The sequence below is a fragment of the Cyprinodon variegatus genome, unplaced genomic scaffold, assembly GCF_000732505.1.
Source record: "Cyprinodon variegatus isolate N-32 unplaced genomic scaffold, C_variegatus-1.0 Scaffold379, whole genome shotgun sequence".
Lineage (NCBI taxonomy): Eukaryota > Metazoa > Chordata > Actinopteri > Cyprinodontiformes > Cyprinodontidae > Cyprinodon > Cyprinodon variegatus.
The window spans coordinates 132,699-155,176 of NW_015150832.1; the positions used below are offsets into that span (position 1 = coordinate 132,699).

Genomic DNA, 22,478 nt, shown 5'->3' on the forward strand with positions numbered 1-22,478 from the left:
GAAATTCTGTTGTTTACAGAGGCAAAAAAAATTATAGAAAGAAATGGTCACACAAATGTGGACCTTAGAAAAATGTATAAGAATAACATAATAGTGAAGAGTTAAAGATAAAAAATAAAATACTGTACTGTAAAGAGTTTTAACAATATAAAAACTGTGCATCTGGAGAATAAATAACCAATATACAGCTATGGACATTTAACAGTAATGAATATTTGAACATAGCAACATCAGAGGCATGCAAAATAACAGCAGCATGTGATTTAACTAAGGTTTATATCATTACATTTGCTTTTATTTATTCATTCCTCTGGTGGTTGTCACTGACCCAACTCAAACTTCCACAAGGAGTCCTTGCAGTAGTTCTGATCCGATGTTTCTCCTCCGATGAGGACAGCCGTATCTGGGTCACTCAAACACATGGCGTGGCTCCAACGCTTTGATGGACGTGCTGAAACTAATCACGGCCGGCGTGAACACAGTTTCTGGGGACATAGATGTGTTTTCAGAGGCCACTAAGGTTTGTTATACCGACCTTCCCTGCTTTCATTTTTAATCTGTGCAGTTATTTCCTCCGGGATGTGCATCCTGAACAGTTTCCTTTTCTTGGGGGTGGAAGCTTTGTCCGTATCCTCTATGAGACTGTTCATATCCTCTGAGCACCAGGTCAGGCAGGCTCTCTGACTACTGACCTTACGCCTGGGTGTCTTATCCTATCAGTTGCAAGGAACACATTAGTTTTATTTAACCATTAACAGTAATAATGCCAACAAGCTCACCGTAGGCCAAGCTGCAGGGTGGCGAGGTTCACTGGTGTCAACTTGATTCACTTGGATCTCAGAATAGCAAACACTGTTACTTACATGTGAAGTCTCTGAGATTATCTGCAAAGATTTGGATGAGATCAAGAGTTGTGGATTTAAAAACAAAGATAAAACCCTACTTGTCTCACCGTTTCATTTTCAGCAATTTCCGGTAAAGTGCTGGAGAGCTCAGTCGTACTGTGATGTCCTGACATAAGGCATTTCCTCTGAGCCATAGGGGTGCTGCTAAGAACACTGAGGTCATCCTGGGACAAAAACAGAATTAGCAATGCATAATATCAAACTACCAGTTCTCATTTTGTTTTCTAAAAGCCGGATTGTGTTAACATTTTGCTTTTGGTTAAATATTTTCCTTTTTTTGTTTGTTAAAGAATTGGCAGCCTTTATCAATTAAAAAAAGAACTAAAATGCCTTCATTCTGGCTATTTAAGGTCAAGGATATTGCTTCAGTTAAAACAGTTTGAGACCGCTTTTTTCTTTTAAAACCAGCTTTACAGCTTCACTATTATGCGTTACAGAATAAATAAAATGTTTTATTGGTCAAGATTGACAGCACAAACAAGGAATTTGATTTCATGATATAAGCCTTTCATATCAGCCATGTCAATAATTATTGATTAGTTTTTGTTTACCTAAAGCCCAAGTCTAAACAGTAACCCCAATCATTTTAAAATAAGTCAGCCCTACTACCAAGCAGAGGCGAAGCTAGATGGGGGGCCAGGGGTGGCCATGGTGACCCTTAGCCAATCATTGGCATCTCTATGGCCACCCCTACCATTTATTTATCTCTAATACAGATGGTGGCAACAGTAATACTCTCAAGTGGAATTTTCAAAACCTTTACATTTTTCATATTTTAACAATTACTTAACAAAAAAAATGTGGTTTATTATGCACATCAATATACCAACATTATATAAGTACAGAATTCAAGCAGAAATAGATTTTGTGTTTTATGGGGTAAAGAGAAATGATGTGTCTTTGCAGGTCATCTAGGAGTCTTCAGTGACATCATAAATAACTATTTTAACAAAAAATTAGATGATCAATTTATGTAGATATTAGTACTTGTAAATATCAATTTTATGCAGAATGATTATTGATAAAGTAGGTAAGTGATGACAATGGAAAAGACCTCAAACCTGAAAGAATTTTATCCACTATACCTTTTATCTAGAAAACACGGATGTTTAAATATATGCATCTATTTGTTAGCAAAGGCTGTTGGAAAAAGTATAGATTGTCTTTATTTAGAAAATATGGATATTTTGCTCAATTATTTTCCTGTTGGAACAGTGTAGATTGACTGTGAGGTTCTGGTGCCCATCTACTTTCGGCAAACCCTCAGTGTACATTGGTTATTGCCTGGCCACCCTTAATATTTTTTTCTGGCTAAGCCTCTGCTACCAACCTTATTAATATTTACTTTTGCATATTCAGACATCCCAAGTCTCCCAGAAGTTCCGGGAGTCTCCCTGATGTAGATAGTTGTTCACGGATGCCCGCGAGTCGGATAAATTATCCAGGATTTTACACTCTGCGAGGTGGTGTTTTTTTAATGGGTTACTCTCTGGCAGTCACCTAGTTACCACTCAAAGCTGTGCATCCTGTGAAACGGCAGAGGTTGAATCCTCGAGTAAAAAACGAAAATATCAGACTAATTTCACAGCAGAATATACTAAAGTATATCCACATCTAGTGAAGGTGAGGAGCAGTGCCGGATCTAGACCAAATTTAACAGGGGGCCACAGAAAAGCATGACATAAAAAACAGGGCAAGGGATTAAAATATATTAAGAGAGCTGCATGAAGTGAAATTTCTTTACATTTAGGTTCAATAGAAATTATATTTCTTATGAGGTCAATAGACATTTATAATTTAGGAATTTTAAATATTTTTGACTTAATTTGCTAAAAAATTTGAATTAGAAATCAAGAAAACTTAAATTCATCTGTAAAAATTAGAGGATTTTTTTATTTGTTGTGAAAAAAAAAAACATTTAGCAGATGAAAACTGGGATCCTATCTCAGTACCACTGAAGCTATCACCTCATTGTTTTTGAATAATTAGTAAAACAGAATTTGTAACGAAAAAGAATGAAGTAGTTCCAAAGGTCCTATCAGTAACAATTTGTCTGTTCCAGCGCATATCATTAGAATTTCTGGCCCCCGTTGGCCCCTGTCTAGAACCGGCCATGGTGAGGAATGATGACACCGTGGCGAGGTGCACTGTATGCTGAAGTCCCATGAAAAACAGAAAGCACAACCGGTGTTCAAGGCTACAAGATTGAAAGTATTGAAAATTAAAAATAAGAGACCAATACTGTTCTGTTTTGTGTTTAAGAAATTATAAATAAACAGTTGTTGAAAAGTTGCAGGCCTTAGTATATGTCAGTGAAATAAAAACCTTCATCTTAAAATGAGACTGTATTTATCTTTGCACAGCTTTCCTCTGTATGTTTTAAGTGAGGGATGAGGGGGGTCCTACCTCTCCACAGACCCTCAGCAGTATCTTTCCATAAACTCCTCTCCTGCCTCTCTCTGCAGCCTCGGCGATGATGTCATCACTCCACTCACCTTCCCAGGTCAAGCACCTGTGAGGAATGAAGAGAGCTGAGCATTTTCTCCACAGGGACCACTAATTTAATCTTTCAACCACCTTTATTGTACTTTATCTGCGGGGACAGAGTCCCTATGTTCTGTGTCTGGACACCAACCACCACCGCGGCTGACAACGCCGCGTCTTTTCCCAACCATTCTCCGAAACCGAAGATGAGCAGCTGTTTGGGAAGAGGCAGCGGGATGTGGACCTGGAAGCACCTTCGGTTGGATTTGCTGCATTCAATTCGAGAGTTAAAATGTAAAAAGAAGAAAATAATCATGCGGGCTTATAAAACCAAACATAATGGATACCTAATAAACTGTCGGGGAGCGTCACGTAGGGACCAGAGGAGGTAAAAGTTCAATTTTCCCATTTTGTCTGGATGATATGGAAGTTTAAACAGCGGAGGGAAAACGTGGAGCTGCGCTGAGCGGCGTCTGCAGAAGGACGCACGTGAGACCGAAGATCAATTAATACGGAATGGCGCACGGAAATTTAAATATTAACGACGGATTAAATCTGTTACTATTTGAGGAAATCAAATCTGATGGATTGTATCTTTGAAATACAAATGGATAGCTATTAAATCATATATTAACAATGAAGTTACATAGTTGCTCAAAGTTTCTCAATATATGGAGGACCAATCCTGCCATAATTAGAAATAAATACAGAAAATTATACAGTGAGACATAAATGTATATATCTCTTTTAATTGTCTTCATTGTTTTTTGCCTTTGTAATAATTTCCTTATTTATTGTCCTAAATCTTCTTTATTTATAATCTTTATTTATGTATTTATTACTTATTTATTTAAGTATTTTTATTTATTTTTTTGTTCATGCATGTTATATATTTTTGTCTGGTTTATTCTTCCTTTGTATTTTTTTTTTTTTACCCTATTTATTTCTTCAATGCTTTTTATTTCTGCCTGTCGTTATGCATTTCTGCCTTATTATGTAAATGAGGAGGGGTGTATCCTAGAGCAGGCATCCCGAACCTCGGTCCTCGAGGCCCACTGTCCTGCAGGTTTTAGAGGTTTCCCTTCTTTAGCACAGCTGATTATAATGATTGCAGTAGACCAAAAGCCTGTTAATGGGTTGGTGCTGGAGCAAGGAAACCTTTAAAAACTGAAGGACAGCGGCCCTCGAGGACCGAGGTTGGGGATGCCTCTCCTAGAAGGTCAACTTATGCCCAGTGGTTGGTTAGCAACCAGCGGCCACAGTCCCAAAAAAACATGCAATTGACAAGTGTTAAAAAATATGGTGTTAGTAGACTTTCTTCAAAGACAGTGTTAATTTAGCTCTTAATAGAGTTATATTATACAAATATAACTCTGAGGTGTCACATGTTAGTAGTTAAAATTGAGTACTAAAAAATAGTGTTGCAAAATAAATCTTGAGGTTTTAAAATTGAAAAAATAACTCTGATGCTACAGGTACTGAACAAAGCTGAGGAAAACTTTGCTCTCCATTTTGCTCTCATACAGACCTGTTTACCCAGCATGTTTGCATGTTTTCAATACAAAAACAAGGCTTCGTTGGGCTACTGTATAAAACCCCAAACTCAACCCTATACATGTAATTTTGAATTGAAAAAGACTCTTGGATGGGAAGCGAAACGTCTTCAAACTTGGAAACAAAGTCCAGTCTTTTTTTTTTATTATTATTATTATCTTTCCTCTTTGGAAACTTGTTTGCTTCGTTGCAAAAATTATACATTTTTTTCACCAAGTGAGAAGTTTATTTATCTTAAACTTCTTTAAATTCTATAGAAATGTATTTCCAGTATTTAGTATTATGCAAACTTACTGTGAAACAAAATGTGTGACACATTAATACAGAAGGTCTATTTTACAGGTAACAAGCTGGAATCATTTTTGTAAATAAAAAAGAAACTTTCCAATTTACAGTGCTTTAGAAAATGTATTTTCTTGTCTTATTTTTTGTTTATTTTAAGGGTTTTCCATCAGAACAAGAGTAAAGACTTCTCTCACTGGAGTCCATCTTCAACTAAAGAAACATCACCATTATTACATCTCATACAGCCAAGGCTAAATATCAGAAATGCACACCATGTCATCCCTGGTTAGGAAAGCAGAATATGCTTATGAATTATAGATTTCTTAAGGTTTAGTTTAAAAGAGATGTGCTTTTTGTATTGCAACATGTATAGCCCTTTATAAAAGTGTGGTTTTTTAATGCTTTAGTCCTCGGGATAGGCAAAAGAAAAGTCAAATTAACAGCTTGTGTTTGATTAAACCCGTGAGGTCGGCTGTAGTTTAATGAGCAGGTCAACTTCATGGTTTGTGTGAAGTCTAGATTTTTTTTGCAAAGACACCAGAGAATAACAAACCAGTCTGTCTTTGACTTTAATCCATGTGAGTCTCTGATGCAACACTGGTTCAAAACGTTCATCCCAGATCTTGCTGCCCGATTCTGAGTTATCTACGGTCTGCTGAAGTACTTATGAGCAGCATTTGGCCACACAATTTAGCAGCAGTCTAAGCGACCTGAGAATAAAGAATTACTACTTCCTTTGTTTTAGTTGACATAAAATTGGCATTGTAACACTTCTGCTCATTTTTTATCACATTACTATTAATATGTGAAGATCTAAAGTAACCCCAACAGCTTAATTTCAGTCACTTGCTGGTTTAAAGCTAGATTTAACATTTTACCCAGGAGTTAACTGATTTAAACACAAATGTATTCCTTGGAGTTCTGCTTTTCTAGAAATAAAATATTCCCAAAATAACTTGGCCCTCTGACAAAAAGGAAGATCCCCAAAGATGAGTAACTATACTTATGGAAAGTCAGGGGCAATAATTTCCATTAAGTGTTTCCAGAAAGCATCAGAGATTATTACAAGAAATAGCTGAGAAGGGTTTTATTCAGAATGAACAGTCTGTTTTTAGTCATGGTGCATCATCAGTCTAACTTAAATCTTTGGATCGTTAACCTACTGCACTCAGGGTTATATAAATTTTTTTTAAATTTACAGTAGCTCATTTTGGTTGCATCCAAAGGTTTTCTAAGAGATTAGGGCATCCTACTGAAATATTCTTTAGTTTTGTGTTTCATGCTTTGTTTTTGCATTTCATATATATATATTTCATATATATAAAACAATTTCATATATATAACAATGTATTTATGGTACTGCACAGCAGGATAAACAAGGGAGCACTGGAGCTAAGCAAGTTAGCACCTCCCAGTAACAACTTAGACAACTTTTGTCATTTTATACACACAGAGTGTATACAAAACTACATTTCGTTTAGTACAGCTTTTAAGACAGTAAATAAACATTTCCATTCCATAAAGTGCAGCAGTGATTAAATGTAAACAGTGTGGGAGAAAAAGCATGGTGCAAAAAATGCATTGATATGGAAGTTCAGAGCCTTAAATATACATTGTGCAAATGTGCAGTATTTTTGGTTTGGTGTTGTCAGTGTGATGCAGAGTTTGCGACATGACTTTGAGGTTGTTGTTTTTTTATTTTTTTAACAGTTCAGCAGTCTGACAGCAGTGGGGAAGCAACTGTTGCAGAATCTGATGGACATGCATTGAATGCTGCAAAGCCTCTTCTCAGAGGGCAGCAGGGAGAACAGTCCATGGTGGGGGTGTGAGGGATCATTTATAATGTTACGGGCTCAGGACACACGGTGCTGGAATGTAATGGTTTTTGTTTTTGGACAGAAGACAAGCCCTGATGATCCTTTCTGCAGTTCTCTGAACTCTTCTCACTTTCCTCCAGTCTGCGGCGCTGCAGCCCCCACACCATATAGTGAGACAGCTGATCAGAACGCTCTCTATGGTGCTTCTGTAGAAGGTCGGGAGGATGGGTGGGGGCAGGTGGGGTCTTCTCAACCTCGGCAAGTCTATTAGAAAGTCTATTAGGGGTGTATTGAAGCCCAGCTGTTCCAGTTTTCCTATCTGATGCTGTGGGATGATGGTGTTGAAAGCTGAGCTGAAGACCAGATACTGGGTCCGCATGTGGGTGTTATTCTCCACCAGGTGTGCCAGGCTCAGGTGAAGAGTAGAGGAGATTGCATTTTTTTTGTCCAGGCCTGTTTGATGAGTTTAATTTTTTTTTTTTTAAATCATTCTGTTGAAGCAGGTTGAAAAGCAATTTCCATCTTTCATTTGTTTATTTTTCATAGATTTTTTATTATTTTAGTCAGATTCAAGTTATTTATGTGGCCATTGTGCTTCATTAAATGGGGGCTACCAACAATTACAGCGATGTGTGTAAATCAGTGCTACTGAACCTTTTGACCACCAACAGCAGGGTAAAGTGTCTAACCCAAGGCCAAAACAATAGACAGATGGCTTGATCTGGTACCCTGCCAGTTACAGGACGATCCCCACTTACCGAGCCGCCGTCGCTCAAAGATAAAGATGGTGTTTTTCTTTATTATTGCTTTCAACTGTGTAAACACAAAGCTTTTCATAATGCAGCACCACTCTGTCTCCCATTGGGCTATAAAGTCATCATTGTTTCAAGTATTTAACAAAGTAGTTTTACCACACAAAAGAAACTTCAAACAAATGTGTCTTTTTGCTTTTTAGAAACAAAGAGCCATCATAGAAAGCAGTTAATACTTTGGTACTCTGACTTATTGTGACTGGCCTTCTGGGAGCTCTCAAAATAAAACCAGGTTTCATCAGCACCGCTGTAACAATTACATCAATCCCCTAATGCTGCAATTTAATAGAAACACAAGGGAACCTACTGAGGAACCTGCTAATCCTGGCTCTGCTGTGAGACTGTTATGACATGACAGCAAGCTAAACGAGAAATATTTACATGACAATCATTTTGCAATCTACAGCTTCTTTTATACCTTTCTCCCCTTCCGCACAATTAAATGACACAAAAAATAGATAATCTCTTTATTGTGGAATATATAAATTTCAGGGAACGAACAGTACAGTTTAAAGTGAAGGTATGAGACAGCAAACAGCTTGAAAACGGTTGCTTTACATTGCATACGACATTAGCAGCCAGATCTGCGACATCTTTGGAAATATACGCATGACTGAGCGTGAAAAGGATGGTCAAACACAGAGATTTAAAAAAAAGAAAAAAGAACAGTGATCTTCACTCAGAAAAACACATTTGGGCGAAACACTGCAACTGACCTCTACTTTAAAAACAGCTAATTAAAACGCTGGCAAAGCAAAGGTAAATATTGAATCTAGAGCGTTATTCGATAAGGGCTTTTATATGCGTCATAAAAACTGTCACTTTAGTATGTTCAACTTAAATCTCTTCGACACAACAGCTGCACCAGTAGAGGGAATGTAGATCACGTCCTGCATTTTTACATTAAACAATAAAATAAAAATAAGTTACACGACAAAGCTGAATGATTATCACAGCAAACATTGATGCAACAGAGCAAAAAAGGTGCACAGGGACGGATGGATGGGTGAAAAAGAATTTCTTCGGGGCACCGCTGATTAAGGACATGGTGCGGAGTAACACCCTCTGTGCAGGTTCTCCCTGATCGCTGCTACCATAGAAATGTAACAGGTAGACAATATATAGTTTATGACGGGCACTTGACCAAACAGCACAGTGCACACATATGGCACATGACATACGCAAGGCTTTTCTGATTATACTCCAACAGGACACTGACAGGGATGATGCACCGAAACCCATTTAACTGGACAAGGGAATATAAAATAGATGCGCCTGCATGTATTCCTTAAATTATTTGATATTTACCATGTTGGAAATCCCAAAAATAGTTCATTGTTCTCAAGGGTTATATTCTTCTGTAGGTTATACATTCGTAAGCAACAAAGCAGGTGTCTCAGGCACTGTAGTACACCCTGTAGTAGAGAGTTTTGTTCCTCCAGAGGGAGTAGGAGTTGTCAAACTTTAGGAGGTAAGTGCCTTCGCCTTGGAAGTCGTGGCTGCCGCCTTGGACGGACAAATGGCTGTCCTGACGGTACACAGGCAGGATTTCGGTCAGGTTGGAGTTGGTGTGGCTTTTGGAGCCTTTCTCCACATCATCGTTGCTGAGAGGCCCTGAGATAGACATTGCATAAATCAAAAACTTAGCATGCTGCGTCCCAGAAGAAGCAGTCGGCTATTTGAAAGCATCTGCATGGGTGATAGTTTTTTTTATCATTATCTTCACCGTTTTTCCTTCCCAACATAAAAAAAATAAATAAATCTATTGTGTTAGCATCACTTATTATCTTAACTGAGGTAATTCTAAAACAAAAAAGAATCTAATTGGGAACCTCCCACAGCCTGGCAGAACCAGTGACTGTTATAGGGCTGAAACAGTTAATCGTGATTAATGGATTATTGAAATGATCGTCAACTAATTTAGAAATCGATTAATCGTTAGCTGGAGTGCAGAGGCTTTAAAACATAGCATTAGCTGACAGAGCAACCCACTTAGAGCAGTAATTATACTAAAATTGTAAAAAATAAATAAAAATGCAAACATTTTGCATTTAAGATAAAAATATATTTCATCTGTCAATATGCTCTATCCAGAACTCATGTGGAAAAGCTTTATTTTCAGTTGGTTTAATTTTCCTAAAAGCCTTTTTTAAGGAAGCTTTTGCTATTCAATTATCAAACGACTGATTGAAGAAAATTATAGACAGATTAATTGATTTGCAAAATATTCGTTAGTTGCTGCCTTAGACTTTTATCCAGAAAATATGCAAAAGGAATTTTGATCAACCAACATAGTTTACAAAAAAACAGCAAATTTGTGTTTTTCAAACTTCTAAGACAAATTTTCAACGTGTTGTGGAACACGTTAAAAGGGAACGTGGTATTTTTCTGTAGGAAACGGTTGGATTAGAGCTGTGTGATATTAGGGAATCATGCAAGTGCAACATTTTTTTAAAAATATTAAAACGATGGCATCAGTTGATCAGTGGTGTAAATTAGTGTTGCACCGATACCAGTATCGGCTGGGGCCCTGATCCAGCACTAAAATGGTGGCATAGGCGAGTACCAACAAATGTGCACCGATACCATTTTGAGAGCCTAAAGTTTATTTAACTATTGTCACCCATTCCAGGTAGGCAATAAAATGTTCTACTGGATTTACTTTGTATTAATCTACTTCCTGCTTCACAAAGGTAGGCAGCAGCTTGACAAAGCCATGATGGTGATTATTTTACATCCAAGTAGTATGCAGTTCTTCATATATATATACACACATCAACTTCAAACAAATGGTATCGGCCAATACTGCACAGCCAGATATTGGGTATCTGGGCCAAAAAATGGCATCAGTGCAACACTAGTGTAAATGGAAAATTTGTAAAAGGAATTCAACTTTGATTTGGAAGCTGTAGTTCTTTTTGTTTTCTTATATGACGCACATTAAGTCACCGAACAACTGATTTACAGTGGTTAACTGGTCATTTTAGGCAGATATAAGCTGATGAGAGTCGCTTTTTCCTTCAAAACAAAATAGCTGAGCGGTTGTGCTGGGGCAGATAGTCTCTGCACAACTTGAAACTAGACAATCAAATCTAAGAAAACGTGAGCTAACCCTTATAAATAATGAATTACACTTTATTTTGTTCTTTTTTTTTTTTTTCAGACCGATTTTATCAATTGCAGAAGATGCAGCAGAACTTAGCAAGGCTGCATAGAGTCACATTTTTATCTCCCATACTATCACACAGGTAAAAATAAATGTATGATTGTTCATGTTGGAAATGATGCAGGTGAAGTAATTCATTTTGACCCATATGTGCTGAATTCAGTAGAACTCATTAAAACATGAGTTTTTTTTTTTTGTTTTTTATTCCTCTGTGCCTCTATTTTTAAAATGCTTCAAACATTACCTGCCATGGTTTTATGTTCTGCATCATAAACACACAAATCTAGATCCTTAACTCAAGCTGACCTTCCAGCTCTTCCTCTTCTTCTTCGTCATCGCTCGACTCGCTGATGTGCACGGTGATGGACCTGCTGGTCACAGGGGTCCAGTCAAAATATATGCCAAAGCCAATGTCGTAGCCATCTGTGGCAAACTCCCAGCACACTTTCTTGGCCTCGGGGACAGTAGGGACGTGGACCGTCATGATGTCTCCTCGATACACTGTCACCACACTGTCCTTCTCAGATCGGAGCTTCGCCTTCAGCTCCTTCACTGCAGCAGATGTCCAAGTCGTAGGGGGCGGCAGGGGTGGCATCTGGGCTGCCTCTGGGTGGGAAAGAAAAGCACAGAACATCAGTTTAAGGAAAGAGTGACAGCTCTGCTTAAAAGCAGATTTTTGTTTGTTTGTTTGTTAAAACAAATGGGTTAGTAGGTATTATTTAATGCTTCTGTTAGGGGTTATTCCTGGAAGATTTACAATAGATTTTTACTTTATTCTCAGTAAGTTGGTATAAAATGGAGTAACGTCTGAGGTTTTTCAGGAGGCAAAGAGAGCAGGACTTACAGCAGATACCAGAAAGGCTGAAAGAATTACAGCAAATTATGTGAGCTTTATTCCTTTCAGCTTTCAACCTTCGTGTTGTGGCACATACTGGATTTGGGAATTTTAACAAATCTCAGAGGAACTGCGTACGGGTTTTATTTTCCGTTTAAAACAAAGTTAAAACTTTTGTTCCTCTCACACTGTAACGTGAACTCAAACTGCCAGCATTTTGGGTGCCGTATCAATATATTATACCTCTAGTTTCTGCATTTCAAGTAGGCCTCTACTGTATTTCTAATGTGCAATAACAACAATTCAATGGGGATACAGTATGCAGCCCTGTCATCTTCTGAACGCATAGGTCTATTAGTGGATTAAAGCTTTGCTAAATCTATATTAGTGCTCTAATAAACAAGAGTCACCTGCTGTGTGAGCACACAAAGCAGGTTCTCACCTTTAATTTCAGCAGCGAGCGGACTGCTCCCAGCATCGATGTTCTCCTTGCATCCTTCCCCCAGGGCCCCCTCAGTAGGAGCATCCTCATCACCCTAAAAGGGAACACGCATATGACACATTATAGAAAATAAACAACAACCTACTTCCAGGTTTTCCTTACTTCCTGACAGCTTTGCAGCAAACCTTTGAAAGCTGCTTGGCTTCATCCATGGTGGGTTGAATGCTGGACTGGGTGCTCTCCGACAGGTTTGTACTCTCCAGCCTGATGTAAAGAGATTCATAATAACCAAAAGGAAGAAAAAAACCAACAGAAAGCGGTGAAACCACTGCAGGAGCTCAGAGCAACAGGTTACCTGCCCGGGGGTGTGCTGTCGCACTGCTTGGAGGTTACACCGGGGAAGGATGAAAAGGACAAGGCTGACAACCGAGACTGGAGCTCAGATGTAGCTTCTAATCTCTCCATGGCTGTCATGACAAGACAAACACCTCTGACTGCAGGGCTGGAAGAGAGGAGAGCCCGCCCCCTGAGCCCGCACAGGGAGGGAGAGAGAGACACACTCTTTAAACGGGGTGGAAATAAAGGAAACTGAAATAAATCTGTTAACCGCAGTTAAACATCATCTTTCTGCGTCTAGATTCTGCTTTCCTTTGGTTGTTTGCTTTCCCCAGCTTCCCTTTAGCAGACAGCTGGCTAGCCGTTAGCTCAACAGAGAGCAGATAAAGTGAAGCTCGTGTTTCCTTACCTGACAGTCCGATTTAATGTCGTCCAATGAGCTCAGACCGTTAATAAAGTGCTTCCATGTCCTCCCGATCTTGTGACAAGTGTCCCCGCGGCTGTGCTTCTGCTTTTCGGGGAAAAGAAACGGACGCAGATTCCTGTGACTTCCGGCTTTCCGAGCTTTGACGGAAAACTGCGAAGTTAAGAGCCGAAGGAGAGAGGAGGCTTCTTCATCATCATCATCATCTCTGGAGAAAGCAGCGAACTAAAAAAATATTTCTAAGCTGCAGCGGATGAAAAATGGTTTTATTTATTAACTTGGTAGGAAAGCAGAAAATAAAATTTTCAAATTAACTTTCTTTATACTAAAAAGTATAAGTATGTTAAGGCCTGCATTTTAAACGTGTCATTCAATATATATATATATATATATATATATATATATATATATATATATATATATATATATATATATATATATATATATATAGACCAGAAACTCGTGTATCCTATAAATATTTACAAGGAAGAAGAATACTACTTAAAATTAATATGAACCAAAATCCTAAAATATAATTGAATAACAAACATTACACATAAAATCAGTATTAGTTTTTACTAATACTTTAGATCATTAAAGGCTAAAATAAGTTCCCAGTTATATTTTGAGGGTTTTAAATCAAGTACTGCCTCAAAATACAGATTAAAATATTTTTTTTCTAAAGAAAAGTACTTTATGCCATTGATTCCCAACTAGGAGTAGGCGTAGTACCTAGTGTACCGCAAGTGCAACGCAAATGGTGCATGAAAATATTTTATTTCTCAGGTACAAAAATAAAATAGGGCTGGGATCTGGGATCTGCTTTGTGAAAACCTTCCTGAAAAATAAAACAAGCTTTTAAGACCAAAAAGTTAGTTTTTCTTACATGTTTGAGTTCACCTTCAGCTGAGACACATCAAAACCAAGCAGAGAAACAGACTGGATGTAGAGAACAGTATCTGCTGTCAGAGCTCATCAAAACAGCTCACGTGTCATCAATGATGAAAACAGAGGAAAATAAAGTCTGACTATATTTTTTTCAGTATTTTATTCCCAATTCCTAAAGTTTAAAGGAGATTATAAGGGAGTTACTCAGAGGAGCTCCAGCTTTATAAAGGCAGATTTATAGATGATGATTTTATTTTGATTATTTTGATTACTTACTAGCTCCCGAGCAACATATTTATCTCAGTGAATATGGTGTTAATTAGAGAAAGAGTCAAAATGGACTCCAGAGGGGCAGTGGTGCAGATGTTTAACAGGCTGTACAACACTCTACATACCTAGTTGAGACCTGAGGTGAAGGTTCCTACGATTAAACTTTTTAAAATGAATTTAAAATGGAGTTAAGATAAATTCTCCATACTGAATCTTTTATGAAAAGGACATGAAACCTCAATCAGTGATGGATCTGACACAACTGCTGTCAGATGAGACTAGGCCAGCAGCCAACACTCCAGTTTCAGAACAAACATGCAACTAAATCTCTTAACCAAAGTTAATAGCATGGTTTTAGTCACATTTGGGGGAAGAGGGTAATTATTTATACAATGCATTTTGAGCCTGTGAAAAATACATCTCATTACTTTTCCTTCCTTATGTGCAAAGTAACCTAAAAGGGAGATAAATTAACCTCTGCTAGAACTTGGCTTGGTTTTTTTTTTTTTTTTTACAAAATGTGTACAAAATACACCAGACTATCATGATCTGAACCGTTTTTATTGACCTTTCACCTATTTAATACAATTAATAAACATTACACATATGCCCAAAAAAAAAAAAAAAAAAACATTCTTTCCACATAAACATTGAAAATATGCAAATCCAAATCATGGAGCACAAACGATCACAACAAACATCCATACTCATTACCTTAAATAAAAACAGCTGACATAAGACACTAGATATGTAGATGTAATGTTTTAAAAGCTGCAACTAAAAAAAAAAACTAAAAAAAACACAAACCAAATATTTAAAAGTGACTTTCTGAATAGCAGCTTTTGTGAAAATAGCCCACATTGAAGATGAAAGTAAATCTGTGCAGCTGTACAACACATTAGGTTACCTTCCCCTTCTTCGTTTATTTGGACATGTAACCCTTCAAGTCATTCAAAAGTGCTTTATTAAATAACTTTACACACCTTTGACACGTTCAGTTCCTGTTCTTGTTTTCTTCTATTTGCATGAGAGGTTACAAATGCGGAATATTTACAGTAATTAACAAGGGCAATATATAGTACATTTATTAAATTAAACATCTTACTCTAGTGTTTATTGACACCGATTAGGATAAGAACACTATCTGTAAACAGAGATGCTTGAAAAGGAAGCTAATGAGATGACCTGTCTGTCCCGATTCTGCTTTTAACCTTAAATCAGATCAGAATGATATGTGGCCTCCACATTATAATAGATATATACATTTATTAAGCAAAACAGTTGACGCTGCTGATGACCATGAAGGCACTGTGAGGGAACCGTCAGCTGGACAGCATTAGGACACACTGCCACAGGATGAGACTCTTTTATTTACACCAGAAGTCACTGTCAGCCTCTCTTCAAAAACAAAACAAGGTCCTGCCTGCAGCTTCTGCACGGTTATGCTTTCAAAGCGTTAAGAATCACTCCTCCTCGTGCCTCCATTTCTGCGACTCCTCCTGACGCGCGTCCGGATGAATCTGGTTCCTCATTCCACCCAAGACGTTAGACGTGGCTTCGGTGGCCATGATGAGCGGCTTGACTACGGCTGGTGGCAGCTGGCGAAGGACACCGCCGACCGCTCCCGTCATCCCACGCTGCTCGTGCTCCCGTGTCGCAGTGTCGTAAAGGGTCAGAGCAGTATCTGTGATGCCCTGTGGGCGGAAAGACAGATCTGGTCAGAGCTTTACACACAGGAATTATGGATCTGATTCTAAATTATGTTTGGTAAAGGAAGAAGGAAGAAAAAGTATTGAGCAAGGGTCTCAATTTCTTAACCTTAAATCAACATCTAGAAGAATAAAACTAGTATAAAACAGGGTGTTTTAAAGAGACGGTGATCCCAAACACGAGATTTAAAGCAGGATGACTTTACCTTAATGCCGAGTGGAATTATTTCAATAATTATAACAAGTTTTACATTGCAATTATTTTCAGACAAGTCCTTTTTTATTTCTTTAATAGCATATGTTTTAATACAAACTAAAAGAACAAAAAAATATAGAACTAATGAAAATTATCAGAAAGAAATGATCATACACTAAACACACAACAATAATAGCGTTAACCAACATTACAGATTACAAGTAAAATCACAGTTTCTCAATCAGAAACAAACAGGTAAAAAAAAAAACAAGCAAAAGGAGATGGTCTAAAAATGCAAACATGTTTCAGTACACATAAAATAATGCAAATTAGGTTTTTCACTACTGGTAAATAATGGTGGCCCATTACAGTACCTAACAGGGCTCATGTTTTTTCCATCTCACTGGATTTTAAAGCTAATGTTTATTATTGTTATTTCTAAGATAAAATATTTCAATTGTTTCATGGGCCAGGAGCAGTAAAACAAAGCTTCTGGAATAAGCTTTATGTTGTGCAATGCCATTGGAGAATATTTTAACACTAGGACTCCCAGAATTCTGATTCTACCAGAACTCCCACTGGCAGTCAGTTCGACGGGATGCAAGAGTAGTGACGATGTCATTAACTGAAGAGCTTTTAGTGTGCCATATAAACCCATTGTGGATATGTAGAGGTTAAAACAAGTCTAATATAAATATATTTTTAAAGGCTTTATTATATGATATTGTTGTAGTCTAAATTTGTTTTAAAAATAAATCAGTAAAAAAAAATACAAAAGTTTTATTACATAGGTTCAAAGTTTGAAATTACAATTTTATTTGCAGAAATTGATTGATTCCCCCTGCACATTTCCTGCACCCCACCTTTTCACATTTATAACAAACATCATATGAGCAGTTTTTTGTGCAGCACTGACGCACCTGGTGCTGTTTTCTTTGACTCACCAAAGCTGGCTCTCCTGTGGCGGAGGAATTGGTAACCTGCGGCTCTCTGGAGCACATGTCATCGATATTTTGATGCATTTCTAAACCCTGTTGCACTGTTACATTTCTTCTTAAAGCCATTTCTCCATATTAGCCAAAGAGTTCTTCAACCACGGAAAGAATTTACAATGCAACGGATAGAGCCGTCAAAATTATGTTGACGCTGTGTGAGATCGAGGTAAAATTAACCATAATATTTTTTTTAGGTTTTACGTTTTATTTAAAAAAAACAACATGTAAATGAAGTAAATATAGAAACAGCAAAAGTCAGATGACCAACATAAGATTATTGTAAATAAAGTTCTTTCACTTCAAAATCTCAGAACCATCAAAATTACTGCCTTAGAAGTTGTAGTGAGATAAGAAACCAGTCAAATTCCACCAAAATAATGCTTTTTTTCCCAAGGTTTTTTGAAGATAAATATTCTGCATGTTTTTCTTGCAGAATCCTTTGGTATTACCAAAAGTAAATATTAATGCATTTTTGGACAGACAAAATTTCTAAAGCATTTATTTAGATACTAAAATAGAAACCTTTTTCAATGGTGCAAAGAGGAATAGTAAGCTGCGTTGTTTGCTTACCTCTTTCACCACAGTATAAGCATTGGCTACACCTTCTCTCAGGTCAACAGGCTGATGAGCCAGGCCATAATGGGAGTGCCGTTTCACCCTCTTCATGTCTCTCTCGTCTGCTACTGGGGACACCATGTCATAGGCCGTCTCAGCCGCTGCCTAAAGAGAAAATTCAAAATCTTTGAAAATTTACATTTCCAGTAAGACGCAGCTACATTTCTCCTCAACAGCATCAAGTATTTTAACGATTTGACAAGTCAGAGATGGCAGAGTAATATATTTGTAAATAGGAGGCATCAATATCACTACTTTTACATTAGATTCTTTAACTTACACATCTGGATTCTTTGCATTACTTCTATGATTCTATGCAGTAACATAAACATATATGAAAAGTAAAAGGTCCTTCTAAAACTACCCTTTTTTGTACATCATTAGAAGGACCTTTTACTTTGTATATATGTTTATGTTACTGCACTGAATCATAAAAGTAATGCAAATAATCCAGATGTGTAAGTTAAAGAATCTAATGTAAAACTTAGTTTTGTTTAAATATCCGTGCCTTAGAAGCTGAAGTGAAGCAGAAAACCTCAGAGGAAGCTTATCCTGATCTCGTGGACAGATTCAGAAAAGGTGAAACGTAGAAATCCAATTCACAGCTAAAACTAAAGTTTAAAATGGTTGAAAAATGAACAAATAAATCCCTCAAAAACAAAAAATCTTGTGTTTTATTGGTTTGATTTGAAGTACAAACAAATTTATGATGTAATCTTAAAGGGTACATATTCTCTTTTAAATGTCTCCTTTTCACATTTAAATCTTTAGGTCTTGGTCCATGTAAAGTGAAATTGCAATGGTTTGGTCTCATTAGTGTTGCTCCACAGGCCCCTCCCCTCTTTTCACTCTGTTCTGAGATGCCTCACAGAGCAACTCGTTTTGTTGCGCCCTCTTTAAATACAGGGAGGCCCTTAACACAAGTGCCTCTCTGCATAAAAAGACATAATAGGCAATAGAGAAAACTAAACCGGTTGAAAAATATTAACTCAACAGATGATTAACATATCCTACCAGTGCTTGGAGAGACTAAATAAAATTTTTCTAAACTATTTAAGGGAGTGTCGCCCTTATGCCTCTTGCTCTTAAAGTAACCATGGCATCAGCAGCAGGTGTGTATTGATTGACTCTATTCCTGAACTGACTCCTAAATTTGGCTCAGTCAAGACATAGATTTGCTGCTCTTGATTCTGACGCCTGTACTCAAACTACAACAAGGCACAACAGGTAATAGAGGAAAATCTACAACTAGGAAGTGGGCTGAAGACTAAAGTGGTCAATATCAGTGCTTTTAGGTGGAGGAAAGGGAGAATTTGCACAAAATAAAAATAAGCAGGAGCATGTAATAAAAGCCTAATGTCCTGTGACCTGTTTAAAGCCTGTTTAAAGAATGGAGTTTGTAGTTAAAAGTGAGGGATCATAGTTTAGCTTTCAAAGATAATCTGGTATTTGAAAGATTAGAAAGGCTGCTTTTTATTTCTCCAGAAAAACATTAACTTTAGCAAAAGGCTTCTGAAAGAGCTGAATATTTGACATCTGAATAGCAGAAATAGAATAATAATTGCAGAAAAAAACAGACAGAGCACGTCTGCAGAAAAGGAATATTTAATTGTTTTCAAGTACTTATAAATGCCTTAATAATTCTGTTAAAAGAGAGCTTTCCTTTCTACTGTTGCTACATGCATGAGGGGATTGCTGCCAATTCAACAAAACGGTACAAGCGACTCCAGGAGGATTGAATGCAGCAAGTCAACCACTATGAATAGCATGAACTGAAACATAACGTAATCATTAAGGGGCATTAAATGGGAGAGTGTTTACCTGAATGGTCCGCACCATCCTGTTAGTGAGCTCCAAAGCAGCCATGGCAGTGGAGGTCCCAAAGGAGGCAGTGCCACGCTGAAATCCCCGGACTATCCGACCATCCTTTCTGTACTGCTCAATGGGCAGCCATACCAGGTCCCTGAGGCCGTGAACTGAGGAGAAAAAAATTGCTTTCTTAAGAGTCTATTAACATAAATAGAAATCTACAGCCACAAAGTTAACATCACAAAACCAAAGAATTATGTGCCAAGATCACAGAGATCGGAGAAGCTCTATGAGCAGCACAATGAATCCAGATGTTACTGTATGCTCACCCAGTTTCACAAGAGTGTGAATAGGCGCCACACCACTTAGTATCCCTTGAAGCTGATTGGTCTTGATGTCATTTAGCCACTCATTTATTGCATAAGAAAACAGCTTATCCACTCCAAGTAATCTGAAAAACAAGGAAATATAAGTTTAGTTTTTAAGGAAGGCAACACATGCAGCAGTGGATGTTCGTGTCCTAGTCAAGTAACAAACCCTTGTCTGTAACACAGCTGCCTTAGTTTCAGCTCTGAACAATTCAGCTGCGTCAGCCCAAAGACGATTCCTGCAAATGTTCCCTGAGACAAAACATTACCAGTTATTGATAAAAAAAAACAACAACTTATAAAATAAAGTTTGTTTCAGAAAATATACCTGATCCATTGATACATGTTTCCCATGGTAATCCAGACGAATTGGAACCTCACAGGTGAATCGAAACTCCCTGATATCAGAAAAGGGGATTAAACATAGTCATGTCACAGTTAAATATGGATTCAAGTGTTTTGTTCATATCGCTGACCTAAAGAAGATCGGCTGATCCGAAAAAGAAGAAGGAGAAGGTTCGCTGTCATTCACTTCCTCCCTGCCGGATGTGGAGAAGCTACTGATGGTGATCTGCCTCTGAGCAGGGACTAAAATGATCGGGGCTGGATCCTGGCTCCCAGCAGTCTGTTTGGAGAAGCTGCAGGAGATCTCTGGGGCAGCTGCTTTCTTTGTCGGAGCAGAAACAGCTGCACCACGTGGATAATAAACAGTAGCTGTTTAATCATGTAAAAATGCAGAATAACGCACATTAGGTTATTAGTCTTACTTTCTTGAGCAGGTGGGGAGAAAAACTCAACTTCATTGGCAAGACTACTAAAGAAGTCCTTCATGAAGAATAGTGCATCCTAGAAGGAAAACAAAAAGAATACGTCATTACATAAGATCTGAGTTACAACTGCTAACATTAAAACACAACTTATTTTCATCTTGGTTACCTGATCGATATTGAGGCGCAGAGGCATTAGGGAAACACGTAGGGAACACTCCGGAGGAGCCTGGCCCGACTCGGGACACGTATGCAATGCCTTAACTGTCAACTAGGGACAAAAACTATAGATGAAGTTCCAGATTCATAAACGTATTGAATTTACAGTTGGTCGCCTTACCATGTTTGAATGGGCTTTTCGGGGCATTTCTTTGCTGGAGTACAAGTACAGGAACTTGTTCATCTGTGAGGTAGCAAGTCTGTCCCTAATCTCCAAGTCCTGCACAACAAACACCTGCCGGGACAACGGCTCGTCCACCGCTGGACGGGATGCTGGGGGGGGCTGCGGGTATATCTCATGCTGAAATCTCACCTGAGGAAACAAGAAGAAATTCAATACTGATCAAATGATGAATGTAATTGTTAATAAGGTTCTAGATCATTCTAATCAACTTGAGCTGATGCACAGGAAAACTCACTGGTGAGTTAGTCTCAGCCTAACATTGAAGAAAATCCCAGTGTTAAAATGTTTACACAAATTCTAAACGAAAATAAACAAACAGAAAGATAACAACTACTTCCACTAAACAATAAATAAATACAAAATATTAATTATTAAGTTTATAATGTTTTCTATTTTTGTTTTCATTTGATCCATAGACAAATGAAACATTGATTTCACATCTGATAAAATCTAATGACTTTTTGAAAGCTTTTTCTACTCACTGAATTTAAATTTATGACCTGCACGAGTTATCAAAAACTTTACAGGTAATTTAACTTTAACAGTAATATAACAAACATTTTACATCAAATAATCTGATAATAAAACGGAGGGTTTAATTCCCTTAGGCATTAGTATGGCGTTTCAGGAGCAATTTTTTTGTTTGTTTTAATTAGGGAAGACAATTATCAAATTTTGTAGTTTTTTTCACAACATATAATCATCCGGAAATTACTTAGAGCTACAAAAAAATAAACTAAATATACATTTCTAAACAAAAAACTAATTTGTAGAAATAAATAAGATGTAAAGATATAATTAAATGTAATTTCAAACCTAATGTGGAGATTTTATAAACTCTTGAAGGCTTTTTGAAATATCAAATATGTAGGACTTTTAAAGACCATGCAGAAGCAGAGATGGTTTGCAGTTAAAAATTGCTATCAACACTAAAAAAAGAAAATTAACATAAAGGGATTTGCAGAGTAACAGTAGTAATAGTCAGGCTATCATCTCCAGCAGCCAACCAGCAGGAAGTCACTTTTGCAGCTCATAGCTTCCGAAGAGGAGACCTCTGTATTTTTCTAGAGAGGCGGCATAGCAGATGGGTTTCAGACATAAAGCTGTTTTATCCTCTTTAACAATTGAGCCTGATATAAATATTCAGAGATTTTATTTTAATTTCAGAGATAAGATTCAAATTCTCCAAAGGGAAAACATAGAAACTGCTGTCAGAAATGCACGACACACAAACAGTGCTGGTCAACAACACATGATTTTGCAGGGAATTTAAAAGCATCCGCCCTGTGATCATTTTGTCTTTGTTTTCATTGGATTGTTAACTGTGCAGATGTGTAGCGCTGACTGTGATATCAAGTTTTATTCTGCTTTTGGTTAGGTAATAAACATTTACCGATA

General features: G+C 37.5%; 3 protein-coding genes across 3 annotated transcripts in view; all 3 read right to left on the reverse strand.

The window, feature by feature from the left end:
* LOC107092385 (rab9 effector protein with kelch motifs-like) overlaps nt 1–4,075 on the reverse strand; it is an 8,130-nt gene extending 4,055 nt beyond the window's left edge. The window contains exons 1-7 of the mRNA XM_015386841.1: nt 3,737–4,075; nt 3,494–3,658; nt 3,312–3,417; nt 953–1,069; nt 780–884; nt 536–713; nt 329–457 (exon numbers count right to left, since the gene is read on the reverse strand). Coding sequence (XP_015242327.1) covers nt 329–457; nt 536–713; nt 780–884; nt 953–1,069; nt 3,312–3,417; nt 3,494–3,658; nt 3,737–3,798 — 862 coding nt within the window. The 5' untranslated portion in view covers nt 3,799–4,075. The remainder of the gene's footprint in view (nt 1–328; nt 458–535; nt 714–779; nt 885–952; nt 1,070–3,311; nt 3,418–3,493; nt 3,659–3,736) is intronic.
* Nucleotides 4,076–8,319: 4,244 nt separating this feature from the next.
* tmed8 (transmembrane p24 trafficking protein family member 8) lies at nt 8,320–13,206 on the reverse strand. The gene is made up of 6 exons (XM_015386823.1): nt 13,046–13,206; nt 12,656–12,826; nt 12,486–12,564; nt 12,301–12,394; nt 11,330–11,629; nt 8,320–9,471 (listed from the first exon to the last, which is right to left on the reverse strand). The coding sequence occupies exons 2-6, from the start codon at nt 12,772–12,774 to the stop codon at nt 9,254–9,256; spliced, it is 810 nt and encodes a 269-aa protein (XP_015242309.1). The 5' UTR covers nt 12,775–12,826; nt 13,046–13,206; the 3' UTR covers nt 8,320–9,253.
* A 1,582-nt stretch (nt 13,207–14,788) lies between these two features.
* Nucleotides 14,789–22,478, reverse strand: part of atg2b (autophagy related 2B) — a 24,628-nt gene continuing 16,938 nt past the window's right edge. The window contains exons 34-43 of the mRNA XM_015386873.1: nt 21,018–21,209; nt 20,847–20,948; nt 20,678–20,756; nt 20,387–20,597; nt 20,239–20,308; nt 20,080–20,162; nt 19,872–19,993; nt 19,555–19,709; nt 17,689–17,838; nt 14,789–15,912 (exon numbers count right to left, since the gene is read on the reverse strand). Of these exons, the coding sequence (XP_015242359.1) occupies nt 15,682–15,912; nt 17,689–17,838; nt 19,555–19,709; nt 19,872–19,993; nt 20,080–20,162; nt 20,239–20,308; nt 20,387–20,597; nt 20,678–20,756; nt 20,847–20,948; nt 21,018–21,209 (1,395 nt within the window). The 3' untranslated portion in view covers nt 14,789–15,681. The remainder of the gene's footprint in view (nt 15,913–17,688; nt 17,839–19,554; nt 19,710–19,871; nt 19,994–20,079; nt 20,163–20,238; nt 20,309–20,386; nt 20,598–20,677; nt 20,757–20,846; nt 20,949–21,017; nt 21,210–22,478) is intronic.

Bases quoted from the DNA above. Each gene is read 5' to 3' on its own strand.
- tmed8 (XM_015386823.1), bottom strand. From the start codon at position 12,774: ATGACAGCCATGGAGAGATTAGAAGCTACATCTGAGCTCCAGTCTCGG. The intron at 12,395-12,485 runs GTTTGCTGCAAA...GTTCCCTTTTAG, and splicing joins AAGCCAAGCAGCTTTCAAAG to GGTGATGAGGATGCTCCTAC. The intron at 11,630-12,300 runs GTGAGAACCTGC...TTTCCCACCCAG, and splicing joins GCTCGCTGCTGAAATTAAAG to AGGCAGCCCAGATGCCACCC.